This window comes from Pseudoliparis swirei, chromosome 2, assembly GCF_029220125.1.
Source record: "Pseudoliparis swirei isolate HS2019 ecotype Mariana Trench chromosome 2, NWPU_hadal_v1, whole genome shotgun sequence".
NCBI classification, from domain to species: Eukaryota; Metazoa; Chordata; class Actinopteri; order Perciformes; family Liparidae; genus Pseudoliparis; species Pseudoliparis swirei.
In genome coordinates this window covers 15,343,035-15,356,435 of record NC_079389.1, presented here as the reverse complement: position 1 = coordinate 15,356,435, position 13,401 = coordinate 15,343,035, and the positions used below count along the sequence as shown (strand labels likewise).

The following is a 13,401-nucleotide window of genomic DNA, read 5'->3' as shown; positions in this document are numbered from 1 at the left end:
AAAGACATTTGAAGTTACAGATTGCTCTGACTGGTTTATGATGACAGTCCATATCAGAGCTGTCTTCTCACGATATTTGGACTCATGACAGTTTATTTTTATTTTTATCACGCCCATATTTATATGAATCCATCGAGAGCCTGGCCCAGTGTCATTTTCTACTGCTTCTGAAGAATCAAATTTTTTACGATGCAAATGACAAAACGCATTTTCAACTGTGACAATGCCACTGCGGGCAGCTTGTCTTTCAAGTGGAACGGCGAGTGGAGGAAAGCACGAGAGGAAGATAAAAGGTTGGAGAGGCGTCCTGAAGCGTCGATGGTATCAGCTCTTTTTCTAGGATCTGTGCTGAGAGGGGCGGACGAGGATCAGCAAGCAGCTGATGAAGAAGTCTCTGCTCCGGCAGGAGGGAGCAGCCTCGTCTTCACTTTAATTAGAGCTTGTGCCGAGCATTCACACAGAAAACAAAAGGAAGAAAAGGTCTTGCACGTGGCGGAAAAGGGTCGACATTAAACATGTTAACGTGCTCCAGTTCAAGAACATTTTCAGTGTTGTTCTCCAATCGTATAATTAAAAGAAATCCAGTTTGAGACAGAAAAAAATGAAACCGCTCAGTCTGACAAACATTAAAAATAAACAGAATAGATTATAATCACTCTTCCGTCAACGGACACCTCTTGTCACATTGATTTCAACAAAACAACCTGGGCTTCTTCAGACTGCTGGAAAATGGTTTAATGGGTTAATGCAGGCATTCTTGCAGACCACAACTTCATCTTTTCTGCTTCCAAACAAAAGTAGTTTCAACATCTCAACATGACTCTGAATGATGAGTAATATCATGTAAAAACGATGCTACTCTTTTAATTTACAAAATCCTCCGAAGTGTCGGTCACACCACACTACATACGAGACGGACTGAATAAACATGACAACCCCCCCATTCAAACACAGAATAACATTGCCAGTCGAAGTGATGCTCAGCATCCTACAAATGTTCAAGCATGTTAGAGGATTTCTTTTGCACATTCTCAATTCATGTCATTCTGCACACAGATGTCAAATAATTGCAGAAAATAAATTGTTAAAAACAAAATTGGTACTTGGACACTTTCTTTTGACAATCACATGACCATGCATTAGTCTCTCCACTTTTAGTTACCACAATATACTGAGAATATATAATATTTGCAAGTTGGCAATACTAAAGACAGAAATTCTCAAAATTTAATCTAGAACAGTTCACAGACGTATGATCTGGAATATGTCATTCAAATGGTAAATACTTCCAATGTTTTAATATAGCCGGGCCAAAGTATAGACTTTTCTGTCTTACGTGTGTTATAAGGGTTGACACTGGGTCTTCGAAATGGCAGATTACAATTTTTCCCCACAAATATGCAATAGAACAGACTTTCTTGTACACTGGTCTTCTGAAGATGGTTCAACTGTCATTTACATAGAAATGGTGCCATCAATATGGGGCATACACATATTTTAAAAAGTGTAAAGAACAGACCTTGCACTGAAAGTGTTCATGCTTTTTAATGTCTAGTCACAAAACGGGCTAAACATTACAAATATATAATATTTCCCATTTAGTTAAACCTTTGTTACGTTCCTATAGAACTCCATATCAAAATGACTATTCATGGGAACTAGTGCAACCTGGAGGAGGCCTGGTCTTTGTGACAAGGCAGGCACAGAGTAGAAGAGACAAAGTACTCTGGAGCAGCTCCGGAGCAATGGCAGATATATTAAGGCCATTTTTTTAAATTACGGGAAGAAAAAAGAAAAAAAACAGTAGCAGACGGCTTGACTTGCTACCCGGGCTGAACAGAATCCAGTTGGGGCAGCAAAGCAAGCAAGCGACACCAATTTTACCAATTTTCTTTCCCAATCCATTGATGTCCATGTGCCAGCCTCCCCAAATCCCTGGCCAGAAAGCTCCACTCTTCTTGATTCAAGTGTGTTCAGTTTTGGTGGAAATAAAGAGTGGTATCCTTACTAGTCCTTCCTTTGTAAACCCGTGCTTCACACCTCCAGTAAAGTCCTGGGGCACAGTCTGGCAGTCAAGACTGTTTTAGACGCTTCCTGGGAAGACCAAAGGGGGGGCACTGTGCTGAAGCCAGGGCACGGAAGGCCTCGGCGACCAAGTGAGGATGGGATTGGATCATTGACTTCCAGCCTGCAGTCTCCATTATGTCTGTAGCATGACTGTAAGCACAGGCAAAATCAAGTTAACACTCAAATGTGAAAATGTGCACATTAAAAATCAATGAACATAAATGGGATCGTAATGACACAGCAAATAAGGGGCGCTTGATTTGCGAGCTGCATGGTAAACTTTAAAAGAGCCATTCGTGCTTCCTGTGCATTATAAGAACGTCTTGACACGTTGAATACAACAAAGTTCAACATTTCAAGGTGTCCTCTAAAAACACACGATATCATCTGAAAAAGAAAACAAAAAAACAATCCTATAGCGACTACATTCCTTCTTTTTTTATTTTATTCTACAAATATTCAATTTCCAGGGTTTATCCAGGTACGAGTGTATTAATAACTTGGATACAAAGATATGGAGCTTCAAACTGAAAAGGCAAATAGCGCTCTGTCTGCCCGGGCTAAAACAATGAATTCCAATGCATCTGGTTGGGGGAAGAGATAAGAGGGTGTTATTAATCTTGTGTCACACATATCAGCTAATTACATACTTGCTATTCCAGTTCTTTCCATCTTTACAGCCCAGCTGTCTCAGGACACTGCACCTATGGCAAGGAGATAAAAAGGTAAGGATTCAGAGCTGGTAAACAGAAATGGCAGCAGGAATTTATCACTGGAGGTTTTTTGCGATACTTGCCTGTTGATAAAATCTATGGCTTGTGCTTTGAGCTGCTCGGCACTGTGCAAGTCTGCTAGGATGAGGGTGTCGGCCACATTCTCCACCGAAAGGTTGTTGCACAAGGCCTCTTCACACATGACCTTTAAACGCTCCAGAGCATACTGGAATCGGGGGGGACAAAAAGCTGTGGTTACACCCTGGATGCAAAGTGGGTTTGACGATCTGTTTCAACGATTCTGAAAACATATTAAAGCTCCCAAGTCAATGTTACAACTCTACTCGGAAGAAAGAGAAGAAAAAACCCACCAAGACTCAAAGATGTCCAACCAGCAGGTTCCTTAAATATGTATCGCAAAATTTAAAAAAATAGGAATTGTCCAATTTCACCACATGGCTTTTGTGATGCATCACTTACGCAATGATTGGGATGATTTTGCAGGGGGAAGGGAGGTTGTTGCTCAAAAATCTGGCTCACAATTCAAGAAGCACCAATCCATCACATTCAAATCATCATCATGAGGTGCTTCAGACATGTGACAGTCACAATAAATATTGCTTTGCATATATTTATTGTGACTGTCACGTTATCTTTGATCGGGACTTGTCCTTTAACTCCCACGTAAAGCAAATCTCAAGGACTGCATTCTTTCATCTACGTAATATTTCAAAAATCAGGCACATCTCGTCTCAAAAAGATGCAGAAAAATTGGTTCACGCGTTCGTTACTTCGAGACTGGATTACTGCAACTCCTTACTGCTCTAATACGTCTCTTAGGTCCCTCCAGTTGATCCAGAATGCTGCAGCTCGTGTTCTCACTAAAACTAAGAAAAGAGATCACATCACTCCTGCACTAGCTGCTCTGCACTGGCTCCCAGTAAAATCAAGAATCACTTTTAAAATTCTTCTCTTAACCTACAAAGCCTTGATTGGTGATGCTCCATCATATCTTAAGGAGCTTGTAGTACCATATTGCCCCACTAGAGAGCTGCGCTCACTAAATGCAGGACTACTTGTAGTTCCTAGAGTCTTAAAAAGTAGAATGGGAGCCAGAGCCTTTAGTTATCAAGCTCCTCTTTTATGGAACCAGCTTCCAATTTCAGTCCGGGAGGCAGACAGTCACCTCGTTTAAGAGTAGACTTAAGACCTTCCTCTTTGACAGAGCTTATAGTTAGGGCTGAATCAGGTTCACCTGGTCCAGCCCCTTGATATGCTGCTATAGGCTTATAGCTGCCGGGGGACGTTTTAGGATGCACTGAGTACCTATCTCCTCTTTTCTCTCCTTAGGGATACATTTTCATCTCTCAATCACACGTTACTAACTCTGCTTTCTCCCCGGAGTCCTTTTGACTTCACGTCTCATGGGGTCATCGGACCCTATGAGACGGCATAGATCCTATCTGCCTGATGGATCGTCTGGGTCGTGGAATATCTGCTACTGACTACGCCACTGTCCTGTTGAGACTCCGCCCACTATTGAGACTCCGCCCACTCCTCCTCTCTACCGCCATCTGCCTGATGGATCGTGGAGGTCTTCATCGTGGAATATGCCTACTATGAACTATTCATACACTCTGTCACATTCATTGAATGTATTTTAACTCTAAATCTGTCCTTCTGTACACATTACATCTATTGCATCTGTCCATCCTAGGAGAGGGATCCTCCTCTGTTGCTCTCCTGCAGGTTTCTTCCCTTTTTTTCCCCCTGAAGGGTTATTTGGGAGTTTTTCCTGGTCCGATGTGAGGTTTTGGGGCAGGGATGTCTATGTGTACAGATTGTAAAGCACTCCGAGACAAATTAGTAATTTGTGAAATTGGGCTATACAAATAAACTGAATTGAATTGAATTGAATATATGAAGCTGCATTGATGAGAAATTAAAAATGAGGGTACAACATGTGTACATCCACTGGCAACATAACAACACATGGAAGAAAATGGAAACAGGGTCTGAACAGCAAATCAAGTCACGTCTCATATGTGACGTTACAGCTTCATCACAAAATACTGCATTGAGTGAAGAGTTCTCTCGTCATAAAGTACGTTTCCAAACTACCCAGAATGTCAAGCTGACTATATAATTCTGAAGGTTATCAATACGAAAATTATGTCAGACAAGATGTAGCCTAACATCAGTGTAATTACACAACAGATCACATGACCCCTTTAGCCTCATCGACTTGCATACAACGCTGGCCCCTCAAGTAATTGGAGGCTCCACACATACCAACGGAGGAACATTGGTCCATGGGACAGAGGGACCGGAACATGCCCATGACCACATCTCCTTTTCAGCATGACGGTTTCTGTGTTTTAGGTACTCAGGGTTTTTCCTGCATCGAGAAAATGTGGGCGCGCGACTAAGCCGTTTTCCCGAACGCCTATGACAAATCCCGAGCGCCTAAGGCAAAAAAAAGTCTGCGATGAAAAATACATTTAAAAAAAACTGTGTTCATCACGTGCATGTCAGCGAATATGTTCTCAATAGTATGTTTCAAGTAGGCTACAGCCGAACCCTCGTTCTGTTTTGATCAATAGTAATCGAGTTGATAAGCGTGTCTTCTTGTCTGATCAATACACAACTGTGAGGTGCACGAATGGACCGAGCGGCAACAGACCGTGCAAAAAAATGTTTTGGGGGGCACCGAAGACCCATTTTGACACAGGAAAAACCCTGGTACCTGACGAATATAATACCTAGTGGTGATACAAAAATCTTAAAACTACCAACAATGTAAATAAATCTCATATAAAAGTGCATTTTTTTGTATAAAATATGAACAATATGAATCAAGAGTTGTGTGCAAAGGTGGTTGGCTGGAGCTCAGCTCAACACAAGATTCCTCGGGTGACATTATTTGCAAAGCAGTTATCACCCAAACTGAAGCAATGCGTAACATTGAAAGACATTTTTTGGCCAAACAAAGCAACCGTAAAGGAAGCTTTTCCTCTGGCATCAAAAGGAAGTGGAAGGCAGGTGTTTGTAAAAATATTAGCAACATGTTTTGATTACTACTTACTTTATCTGCAGCTGCCAGCAAATTGTCTGCCATCTTCTCCAGGTTCGGGGCTTTTCCTGTATAAATGAACCCCATCATTTCCTTAAAGACATCTGGATCCACATCACTGATGTCAACACGGTTCTGCAAGAGGAGACAAGAGAAGAGGTTTCTGTACGACTCATTTCAACTTGTAGCATTGTGTCACGGTAGTGAAAAGAGTAACAGGACCAATAACTAAAAGCAGTTGTCACTAGTTATTCTTACCTTTTTACTCTCCTCCATTTCATGTTCAAACATGGCATTAAAGACTGGTGACCTCGCTGTCAAAGAAATAAAGAGAACACGTATAAATATAGCGATCAGTCAACATCGTATTAAGCATGTTAGTACACCAAATCCACAGTAGTGAACTATGACAATCTGAACATCTTGCTAAATCCATACAGCTGCACTTTGTCAGCATTTCTCCCTGACCAGTGCAGCTGTCACCATGTCCAATGGAGACGAGCTGGACATGAGAGTCAGCATCTCCTTCTCTTGGATTCCAGTCATCTGGGTCAAGAAGGGCCACGCAGAGGAGGTGGCGCTTAGAGCGCACGGCAGACGTGGGCCGATTTAAATCAAGTCAAGAATACAGGCCCACCGTAGCCTTTTGCGGTACTTCCAGATCGCCACAAGAGGCCATTAAGAGGGGGGATGAGCATGTCTTTCTAGGGCCCTTTGGAGGGCTTCACTTTTGGGTGCTACTTGCTAAAGTGTTGGGTAGCTGGACGGTCTTACCTGCAAGGATGGATTTGTGGGCTTTGAACTCCTGCCCTCCCACATAGAGACTGCAGTCTGTGAAGCGTGAACACTCCCACAGGTTCCCCAGATCATCAGACAGCTGACACTCTGGTACCTTCAGCATGTTCATGTTGGACTGGCCCGAAATGTTCACCGAGTCCTGGACAACGCTCACCTGAATGTGAGCAACATCAGTGAGAGGACGACAGGCTGAAGCAGTCTCAACACAGCGAAACATCCCAACTACTCCAGGGGCAAATAAGGTTGTAAAGCATTGGTGAACAGCCTAATTTATTATTAATTTGATCCTTTTAGAGCACATTTTCAAGATCGACGAACCTACAATGGGAGGGACCGTGAACACTTAAAACCAAAATTAATTAACTTTGCTGAAACCTAATTGCTGAGGAAAGGCATTTTGTCTTTAATTTGTCAGCAATTTGTTTATCAAAGTGGCAATTTCCCTGAAATTGTTGAATCTCTGCTGTCTGGCACAGCATCTGGCCCTGGCAGTATTTGGCCAAATGAATTTTCATCAAAATCCATTGACACTTCATTTAACTTGTCCATAGAAGGAACATTTTTAGGAGAGGTTTTTCTTCTTGACCAGATGAATTCAATTATTTTGAAAAACAAACAAGGTGGAGGAGGCATTTCACTTCCTCAGAGCTTAATGTCATTTGAAGCAAATGCCAACAGTATGTTTGTAGTAATATGGCACAACGGCTTACGCTCAGGGGTGAACTGGTCAAAACAATGACTGAATTAAGAGACTCTGGCCTTAATTAAAATAAGGTTACACTAGGGGTTGAATGTTTCAATCCAACAGTGATGTGATTTTGATGCTTTCATCAAAGAATGAATGTAACTGTTCATTCATTTTGTTTGCCACATCAAACACAACAGAGCCTCTGTAACATGGCTCCGGTAAGCAATGATGGAAAACCTGAAAAATAATTCTGAATTCAGAGGTTGCTGTGTTCTGAGGACAGATGAGGATTATGGATGAGAAGGGGGATGTGTGCCAGGCCAATCAATACTCTTTCAGAAGGAATCTCAAGACAGCAACAAATATCTTCTCACACATCAAAGAAAGTATGTTTTGGCATTGCTGAATATGCCATTATACACCATTATTGAAAGTAGAAATGTGAAAAGTATCACTCTGCAATATCATTTGCTATTTTACAGCATACACAAAGAGAACGGCTACACCGTTTTAACTATTGGAGAATAAAAAGAAAGCAAAAATAGAATTACCTCACAGAACAAGGTGAGCTTGTCGTCTGGTAAGAGTCCATTGGCTTCATCAAGGAGGAAATCTCTCCTTATGAATTTTTTGAATCCCCAGTCTTTGCCTTGGACAAATCTATATGCTCTTTGGCTTTCTGTGACAAGAACAAAATACAACAATGCGGTCTTAATAATGTCTCTTTTGCTTTAACATTTTAGAAATTAATTAATAAAGTGTCGGGATGAAGGGAAAATTGGATATTTAGTATAAAGGATGTGGTGAGGTTCTGATTGCTATTACTCACCCATTGCTTTTGTCTCTTCTCTTTTTGCATTCAACAAAGAAAACTTGAACTTTGCTCTGACTTCACTTTTTGGACAACTAACAAGAAGTAAATACAACGACAGATAATCTTTGCTTTCATCATCAAGTCCCTTTGGATTGACTCGCAGACACCTGGCAAGAAAAACAAAAGAGAACGCTGCAGATCAGCAACAGTATAAAATAGAACGAAGACAGTCATAACTGCTTTTATCACTTTTGTGAGAACACAAGACTACGATGAGCCTTTGGGGGTGATTCTCTCCCTTGTGTGCAGAGTTCCCAAAGTAAAATAAAACATACAGACTTTTCAATAACATGTGTACTAATACAAGGACATGAAACTGGAATAGTTTAAATGAGACGGATAGATTAATGCAAAAAACTCAAGACATCTGCAAGCATGAATGTACGAACCATTTCATCTTGTCGTTCGGGCCAGAGGAGAAGGTTGAGCTCTTCAACACTTCCCCCATTTCTTCTCTGCAAAAGCTAAAGTTGTTTATGGTCCACATGTATGAAAACTTCACAACTTTGACCTTGGAAGAAAAAGAATATGCAGAAATGTGAGCCTTTGTATCCATTTTTTAAATACAGTTAAAAAAAAACGTTTAGTATTATGGGGGGGAGGGGGGGCAGAGTCGCATATAAACATAAAAAGGGAAAAATAAAAAGCTGGGAATTAAATATCAGTAGCGTGATATGGTTTGCAACTATTTAATCAGCTTTAACTCCTTTGTGTATTGAATACGATTCAATGAGTTTACCTGTGTGTAACACCAGCTCTCTGCCACAGGTCCACTTGACATCTCCCCAGGAGGAGGAGGGGTGGGAACCCGTGACATCACTGGCTTCGGAGTACCACTCACGTTTGTCCTGTAAGCACTAATCATTCCAAGAAAACAATGTTACATTTATTCTGCACAAACTAGTATAAAATACACAGAAACTAACTGTCAGGAATAAGTCTGACAGAAAAATATATATAATATATGGCATTCACATGATTGTAATCTGCTGGAATTCATATTGCGATGAAATGTGATGGAAAAAAAGTCTGCACTGTCACTATATCCTGAAATATTGTACTTTGGTAAAACTGAAGACCAACATTTGGAAAAATGTTTGACGATGGGATAGGAGGAAACATGTAAATGCAATGTAAATTCCTTCGACAGCAGGTTTTAGGATTTGCATTGTATACATGCAACATAGTAAATCAGATGATCTGTGATTATCTAAAAAACAGTGGTAACTTAAATATTGAATGAACGAACAAGACGGCTTCCGTAGTGCCAGACGATATGGCTATATAAACGCCCATCTTCCTCACATCTGAAACAAAGCTATTCCTAACCAACCAACCAACCAAAAGACAGCGATTACATATTGCTTAATACAAGGATGTGTTTGGGACTTCAGGTTTGTCAGAAAAACCCTGACCAGGAATCAACATCCGACAGCTGCAGCCAACTGTCACGTCCTCGACAACAACACATTGTGCATTAAAAGGATAGGCCTTCAAAAAATAGTCAGGTGTCCATAAAAACATTGAAATGATTGTTGCTCGCTACATTCTGAAAAAAGGACAGATGCTAAACAAATAATAATAAAAAGAGAATTATGTACAAAGGAGACTTTAACTTAGGCTCACGGCTAATGGTGCCAACATTGCAAACTCTAACAGTAGTGCTGACCGAGCGAACTGTGGTGGGCGCCACACTTCCAACAAAGTTATCAGCTATATAACCGCCATATGAGAGGCAGGGCAGCGGCTGTGGGCCAACCCGTGTGGCACTCTCACATGCACAAACATGCACTAAAAGTACGCTTGGCCAGCCCGGCTATGTCAACAAAGCAAGAGGAAGCTTGAATAACACACAGAGGGAGAGTGACTTATTTCTCTGTTTGTGTGTATTGTATATGTGTATATATATATATATATCTTCACGTAACAAATAGCTGTTAGCTGCAATATTAATGTTGAGAATGTTAAATAAAGCTCCTTTAACAATGACACCTGAGGCGACATTAAGTTACACTTTATCTTTTTCACTTGTGATCACTTCCAAAGATTTTACTACTGATTGATTTTTTTGATTAAGCAGAGGAAGTAGGATACGCAGGGATTACTGTCTTGACAGTTTAACTGTAGAAAAACAACATCTCATGTCACAATGCTGGCATATTCAAATTAATATGGTCGTTACTAGACGATGGTGTTCAGCAGCCTCTGTATCGGCTGAGTCGTCAGTTACAGGCTACGTCCAATAAGTCTGCGGTTATTTAAAAAATGTTTTAAAACATCTTGATTCAGTCTTAACGGCCATTTTCCATGTACAAAAGTGCCAATTTCATTTAATCTAAGCACACACACAACCCCTAAGCCAGAAGCATGCCAAAGCAAACACAAGATATGCTATGTTCAGACACATGTGCTGAAGTATCAGAATCACATTTGCAAATATTTCATGTTCCCTCATCCCGCGACACTAAGGTGACGCAACCCCTTTTGTGAGCACATTTTAATTAACTTTTGTCACAAAGTGAAGTTTGAATCAAAGCCTATAAAACCACCTTCATCTTGAGTCAGGTATTTAAATGTACACTTAAACAAGGTTTACACTTGGTTGAGAATTGTTTTGATAACTGGGAAATGAGGATCGAGGCAAAAACCTACAATCTTTACTTCTGATTTATACGTGACACAGTTTTACCATTCTGCTCAGACACAAATGACTTGCATGATGCAATAATCACAAACAAATTGTTTCTCCAAAAGAGGATATTAAGGCAGAGAAGAGGATATTAAGGGAGAGAAGTTATGAAACTACGGCTCTTCCACCATCTCGCTTCCCCAGAGTTCACTTTCTGTCTGGGTGAATGTCCCACCATGTGACTTGCAATATACATTGCAGAATCCCCGGTTCAACTAACATGTCATTACCGTTTGTTTTTGTCTGTTTATTTACGTGGCCACTTTACAGCTTTCCTATTTGTTATGATTGAGGCTATACATATATACATTATGAGATGTGCAATTGAACATATAAGCAGGGATTACATTCAGGACATTTGGTGCGTTTGCTTATACATCACATGAAGTATACTTGATGGAATGAATGAAAAGACCTAGATTGCACACTGCAGCAACTGAACCACCTTGAGCAAAAATCATAACGTTGACCGCTAAATCATGCAGCCTCAGCAAGGAAATGAAACCTCATAATCACCTCTTGAATGGTTGAAATGTACAGAGATGCAGTTGTTTTTTAAGTTATCACAGGATCGTTCATGGCCCTATCTTCATGTTCCACTCTAGAAAGAAAGAAAAAAGGAAACATATTTGTAGACATAAAAAAAGTACTTGCTCAAAATTTCAAGAAGCAATTCAAGTGATCAACTAATATCACTGGAGCATCTGGCAATGCAACCACAGCTCTGACAATAAACCAGACCTGTCATATCTAACTAGGATCATACATTATCCAAGTGACAACAAAGTGACATCCTTAGAAAATGTGAGCTCTCTAAAACGCAAATGCCACTATATTGCAAAAAACAGTTAACGTGAAGGTAGTTGATTAATAACTCAAGGTAATGTGGCTTTAGGGGTGGTACATGGTGTATGCTTTGGTCCAGGACGTAAGAGACGATTGTCGGCCTGTCTGTTAAATTAGCCAACTCAAGAATCACCTGCAACTTTGTTTGGCTAACAGACGAGTTCGCTGGAGTCGTGCAACCTCGCCTTCAACACAACATAAATTACGCTTTCCGAGGAAGCATCTGGCTAGTTTGCATCAACTTAAGTTAAAAGTTAAAACGATCATATCTTAAATTAACGTCACGGCTTACTTTAGCCTGTGCGCTATTTGAGATGTGAGCGGAGGTGACCAAAAAAAAACATCGATATCAGTAAAAAAGCAACAGCTCAAGTTTAGCATAAACAACAGCTACATTGTCAACACTCATTTCCAAACACTCATTATTATTATTATCGCCAAACGATATTACTTCACTCGTTCTATACAACGTTAGCTGGTTTAGCTAACGTCAGCCAAGAAGAGTGGCGTTAATTTGAAAAAAGAAAACAATAAGATGTTGCCAATCTGTCAGTTATCTGTGTAATACGCATGTGGCTAACCCAAGCTAACATGAACATCCCTACGAGCTAGATTAATGTTAACTTCACTATAACGTTGCACCGCAAATGCAGCTAGCACCGAGCAGCTATCCTAGCACAACACATGTCACCATGAAATCTGGACACATTTTACCAAGCTGACTTACATGAGCTACGCTACTCATTGTTGCGACACGAACTAGCTGAGGACCCCTCAAGTTAAATTGGCAATGTGCTGTTAAGACCCCGCATCACCCGGTGTAAAACAAAGGGCCTTCACTGATCCCTGTGACAGGATGCTAACTAACCGAGCTAGCTCTCAAACCCTCACGTTTTGGTCCTATCTGCTGGTGGGAAAACAACAGCGGCTAACTAGCAGCTAGCCAAAGCTAATCTCTTCACTGACTGCTCACAAAAAGTTTAAAAAGATATAGTGACGGCGTACCTTTCAATTTCATACTTCCATATATATCGAATGGCGCATATAGCTTTGTGTCACAGTCGCTCCTTTCACCCTCCGTTACTTTAAACTCTCTTTCACTCAGTCTCTTCACAAGGTTTCTTTGTCTAATTTATATCTGTGCTAGCTTACATCTGTCTAGCTGCCTGGTAGCTTAACAGGCTAGAACATGGATGTATTGCGCATGCGCGTAATTTGGATAACATCCTGCTTCATCTACTGTTATCATTGATGCCTGATCCAGACAATGAAACAACAATAATAATAATAATACAAATACTAATAATAATATTAATAATAATAATATATCATAATTTATCTCCACAATATATCGCTACATAAGTACACACACATATATATATATATACATATACATACAGTATATATATATATATGTATATATATTCTGTAAAAAAAATATATACACTGTATATAATTTTATATATATAAATATATTCTGTTAATAAAGCTTGAGATTTATCTAAAAAAAATTATGGTGTGTTAGTTTTGAGCTTCACAATTAGGATGTTTTATGAAATCTTTGTTGCTTATAATTATATTTTTGGAATATAGATTGCTTTTGGGGTTAAGAATTTGGATCATAGGTTATTGATTGTTGGAAAAGGTAGAGAT

At 40.1% G+C, this 13,401-nt stretch overlaps 1 protein-coding gene across 1 annotated transcript; it reads right to left on the bottom strand.

Moving 5' to 3' along the window:
* Nucleotides 1-720: 720 nt before the first annotated feature.
* Nucleotides 721-12,885, bottom strand: spopla (speckle type BTB/POZ protein like a). Its single transcript, XM_056434752.1, has 12 exons — nt 12,754-12,885; nt 11,419-11,503; nt 8,953-9,070; nt 8,603-8,724; nt 8,169-8,320; nt 7,891-8,018; nt 6,628-6,805; nt 6,112-6,167; nt 5,866-5,988; nt 2,864-3,006; nt 2,718-2,771; nt 721-2,217 (listed from the first exon to the last, which is right to left on the bottom strand). Exons 3-12 carry the CDS (start codon nt 9,028-9,030, stop codon nt 2,073-2,075), a joined length of 1,179 nt encoding a protein of 392 aa, XP_056290727.1. The 5' UTR covers nt 9,031-9,070; nt 11,419-11,503; nt 12,754-12,885; the 3' UTR covers nt 721-2,072.
* Between the last annotated feature and the right edge of the window lie 516 nt (nt 12,886-13,401).